The sequence below is a fragment of the Nannobrachium achirus genome, assembly GCF_963921795.1.
Source record: "Nannobrachium achirus genome assembly, contig: SCAFFOLD_380, whole genome shotgun sequence".
In the NCBI taxonomy this organism is placed as follows: Eukaryota; Metazoa; Chordata; class Actinopteri; order Myctophiformes; family Myctophidae; genus Nannobrachium; species Nannobrachium achirus.
The window spans coordinates 46976-51557 of record NW_027664686.1 but is presented as its reverse complement, the minus strand read 5'-3'; the positions used below and the strand labels follow the sequence as shown (position 1 = coordinate 51557).

At 54.3% G+C, this 4582-nt stretch overlaps 1 protein-coding gene across 1 annotated transcript; it reads right to left on the bottom strand.

The window, feature by feature from the left end:
* Positions 1 to 1273: 1273 nt before the first annotated feature.
* Positions 1274 to 2410, bottom strand: LOC308280855 (kelch domain-containing protein 3-like; the record flags this gene model as incomplete). The annotated part of the gene is made up of 1 exon (XM_080755172.1): positions 1274 to 2410. One exon carries the CDS (start codon positions 2408 to 2410, stop codon positions 1274 to 1276), a length of 1137 nt encoding a protein of 378 aa, XP_080611298.1.
* Between the last annotated feature and the right edge of the window lie 2172 nt (positions 2411 to 4582).

Below are 4582 nucleotides of genomic sequence, written 5' to 3'. Positions count from 1 at the left end.
AACTCGGCGCCCCATCCGCTTTGCACCGCCGGACTCCCGGGGCAGCGAGTGCGTGTGCGTTGGTGTCGGCACGTGCGTGCACGCGCGTAACAATGAAAATAAAAAACCATTACAGCCACAAATTTCACGACATTGGGGTTCAACTTTTTATTAACCAGTTCACAAACGGTGGGACACCAAACGACAACGGCCGTTCATGAGGTATATACCGGTATGCACCCAAATATTCCCATAACATTTTGTATAAAATAATAAATCGTGCTGTGTGTCACAATACTTTTTGAGCCATTCCCGGGCCCGGGAGTCCGGACCGCGGGCTTAAAGTGGCCAAAGTCCCGGGCCCGGGAGTCCCGCGGTGGCACGCCTGTGCGTGGCCGAGATCACCAGTTTTTGGTGATCTCAGCCTACCATCAGCCTCACACTGTGGAGCCCAATCACCAGTTAGGCCTCGTCCTCCCACAGGCCTCGCATTGCGGGGGGCCGCGGGCCCGGGAGTCCCGCGGTGGCACGCCTGTGCGTGGCCGAGATCCCCAGTTTATGGTGATCTCAGCTGATGACTCGCCGAGGATATTTTAAAAACTCGGAGCGATGTTGCCTTGAAACAAAAGGTTTAATAATAAAAAAGACACATGAGACACATTTTGACACGTTTTTTTTGTTTATTCCATACAATACAGCAATGAAACACACGGCAGTCGATATCGTCAATGTTAAAGGCAACGCCATACAGTCCAACGTCTTTCAAACAAGCTTCACTGGTCCTCCTCTCTGAGCCCCTTTCGGGTGACCGAAGAATGAGTTTGGAGTGTAGCGATAGCACTCTCTGTGTGGAAACGGCTCCTTCGCCTCTCCCCTTAACGTGAGCCTGTCGACGAGTACTGTGCTTTTAATTTTGTTGCTCGTGTGAACTTGTGCTGTGTACCAATGACCAATAAACTAAACGCCCCATGGTTCTCCACGATTGTACTACCACTACAACCACCACCGTCAAAACCAATTGCCCTTAAACACAGAACAGAATAATATGTTGAGAGAGGAAAACCACACAAGAAACAATAGTCGATGGATGAAATACATTGGGTTTTAATGACACAAGTTGGAAGCGTTACATTCATAGATTATAACATGTCTTAGTATAAGGGGGTTTCAGTCGTATTGGGTTTTAATAACACAAATGCCAAAAAAGTCACATTCATTAATTATATATACATTTGTAAGGTCTCTTTCCCTAGCACGCTTCTCGCATCCGGGGGAAGATGTGGAAAAGCAGGGTCTAGTGTGCTTGTGCCGCGTGCCAGTCTTTCGCGCTCTCGCTGTCCGCGGTCATGGCTGTCAGTTCCTCTCTGAGTTTGCGAGGAAGTTCCAGCTGCGTCAGGCCATGTCGAATAACCGCTACCTTGCACAAAGTCTTCAAACTGGGGCTTAAATCCAACACTGACAAGTCAAAGTAGAAAACGTCATCGTCGAGATGTCCTTCGGCGAAGACGATGACAATATCTCTCACCAGGAAACACCGCCACCCATAGCTCACATCTACACGGCATCCCCTTATCCCCTTGGGCGTAACTCTCTTCCAGGTGCAGGTCTCTGGGTTGAATTTCCACAGGGATTGTATCTTTTCCCCCCATTGGGGACCAACAAACGTGTACAGCTCTCCGCCGTAGGCAAAGGCCGAATTTTCCCAGAGCTGTTCCGGGGTACGGGCCACGTGCCTCCAGAGGTTGCTGGTTGTGTCAAACACGTTCAAGTCCTGACGTGAGAGTGCAAACACCTCTGTCCCCATGGTAGTGGTAGAGAGGTAACAGGTAGGTGGCCCAGGGCCTCTTGCATTAATCAAGGACCAGGTCATGGTGCTGGTGTTTAAAGTGTAGATGTCATTGATGTGACGGGAAGGCTGCCCAGGTGATTTGGTGTATCCTCCGTATAAATACATGACTTCCCCCACGGCACAGGCCGAGTGCCAGTACCTGCCTTCCGGAGTGTACCCGGACACGTTGGGTTTGCGCCATCCGTGGGTGTCCGTATCGAAGGCGTACAGATCGTCGAAACACTTCCACCTTGGCCATATCCCCTCTCGCATTATACCTCCCCAGATGTAGACGGTGTCTCCTATCAGTACGGCTGTGTGGTTGGAGCGGAGGGTGGGAATGTCAGCTGGACTCCCTCCCGTCCCTCCTCCTGCTGTGGCCGGAAGCAATGTCCAACTCAAGGACACCGTGTCGAAAACGCGTACCGAGAAAACACAAATTTCATCCTCTCCGAAATGTGTTCGGGGACGACGTCGCCCGCGTGGCCGAAGCCGTGGCTTCCTGTGCCAGCCAAAGCAGTACAACCGGTCTCCGACGGACATGCAAGCATACTCGTATGGCATTGCCTGCACGTCGCGCAGACTCGCTGTCCAGAGCGCCATTTGTATCACCGCGATGGATGTGACGAGCTTAAAAAAACTGACAGCTCGTAGCTAGTGGTAAATACGGTAGGTCTACTCTGCTGCTCCCCAGATGTAGACGGTGTCTCCTATCAGTACGGCTGTGTGGTTGGAGCGGAGGGTGGGAATGTCAGCTGGACTCCCTCCCGTCCCTCCTCCTGCTGTGGCCGGAAGCAATGTCCAACTCAAGGACACCGTGTTGAAAAGGGGTCCTTTGCACAAATGTCATCCTCTCCGAAATGTGTTCGGGGACGACGTCGCCCGCGTGGCCGAAGCCGTGGCTTCCTGTGCCGGCCAAAGCAGTACAACCGGTGTCCGACGGACACGCAAGCATACTCGTATGGCATTGCCTGCACGTCGCGCAGACTCGCTGTCCAGAGCGCCATTTGTATCACCGCGATGGATGTGACGAGCTTAAAAAAACTGACAGCTCGTAGCTAGTGGTAAATACGGTAGGTCTACTCTGCTGCTCCCCAGATGTAGACGGTGTCTCCTATCAGTACGGCTGTGTGGTTGGAGCGGAGGGTGGGAATGTCAGCTGGACTCCCTCCCGTCCCTCCTCCTGCTGTGGCCGGAAGCAATGTCCAACTCAAGGACACCGTGTTGAAAAGGGGTCCTTTGCACAAATGTCATCCTCTCCGAAATGTGTTCGGGGACGACGTCGCCCGCGTGGCCGAAGCCGTGGCTTCCTGTGCCGGCCAAAGCAGTACAACCGGTGTCCGACGGACACGCAAGCATACTCGTATGGCATTGCCTGCACGTCGCGCAGACTCGCTGTCCAGAGCGCCATTTGTATCACCGCGATGGATGTGACGAACTTAAAAAAACTGACAGCTCGTAGCTAGTGGTAAATACGGTAGGCGGATGGGGCGCCGAGTTCACGATTTCTTCGTGAACTCAGCCCCGCATAGGCAGTGCGCTGCGCGCACTCCCGGCTCCGGGAGTCCGGCGGTGCAAAGCGGATGGGGCGCCGAGTTCACGATTTTTTCGTGAACTCAGCCCCCGCATAGGCAGTGCACAGGCAGTGCAAAGCGGATGGGGAGCCGAGTTCACGATTTTTTCGTGAACTCAGCCCCCGCATAGGCAGTGCGCTGCGCGCACTCCCGGCCCCGGGAGTCCGGCGGTGCAAAGCGGATGGGGACGCCGAGTTCACGATTTTTTTCGTGAACTCGGGCCCCGCATAGGCAGTGCACAGGCAGTGCAAAGCGGATGGGGAGCCGAGTTCACGATTTTTTCGTGAACTCGGGCCCCCGCATAGGCAGTGCGCTGCGCGCACTCCCGGCCCCGGGAGTCCGGCGGTGCAAAGCGGATGGGGCGCCGAGTTCACGATTTTTTCGTGAACTCGGGCCCCGCATAGGCAGTGCGCTGCGGCGCACTCGCGGCCCCGGGAGTCCGTCCGGCAGTGCAAAGCGGATGCGATGCCGAGGTCACGATTTTCTCGTGACCCACACACACGCACACACAGAGTAGAGGGGACTTTCCCACGCTCAGCCTCCCATAGCAGAACACGGGGGGGAATTTCCCGCGCGCGCACACCCACACACACACACACACACACACACACACACACACACACACACACACACGCACACACACACACACACACACACACACGCACACACACACACACACACACACACACACACACACACACACGCACACACACACACACACACGCACACACACACACACACACACACACACACGCACACACACACACACACACGCACACACACACACGGTAGGTCTACTCTGCTTTAACACTTGGGACCCACCTGAGAGGGACAGAGGGGGATCATTTTATATACTCTGTATTGTATGAAATAAACACCAAAGCGCATAAAACATTCTCTTGTGTGTAATTCTTATTAACCAAACTTGAAAAAAACCCACTGGCATTCTTATAGCCCAGGTTGACTAAAAGCAAAGCCACCCCCCGCCCCACATTTCGCACCCCTTTCACACTGCGGGAGCCTCTCACACGGCAGGATCGGTGTCGGCTCCGACAACGTCAGTGTGAAGTCCGTCAGTGTGAAGACCATGGCTGCTGCGCACGTCAATCCCACCGAACCGCACCGCTGTTGTCGGTGGCACGGATACAGAGACGCCGTAAAAATTCTCAATGCCGTGAACGTACTTCACACGGAGGTAGCG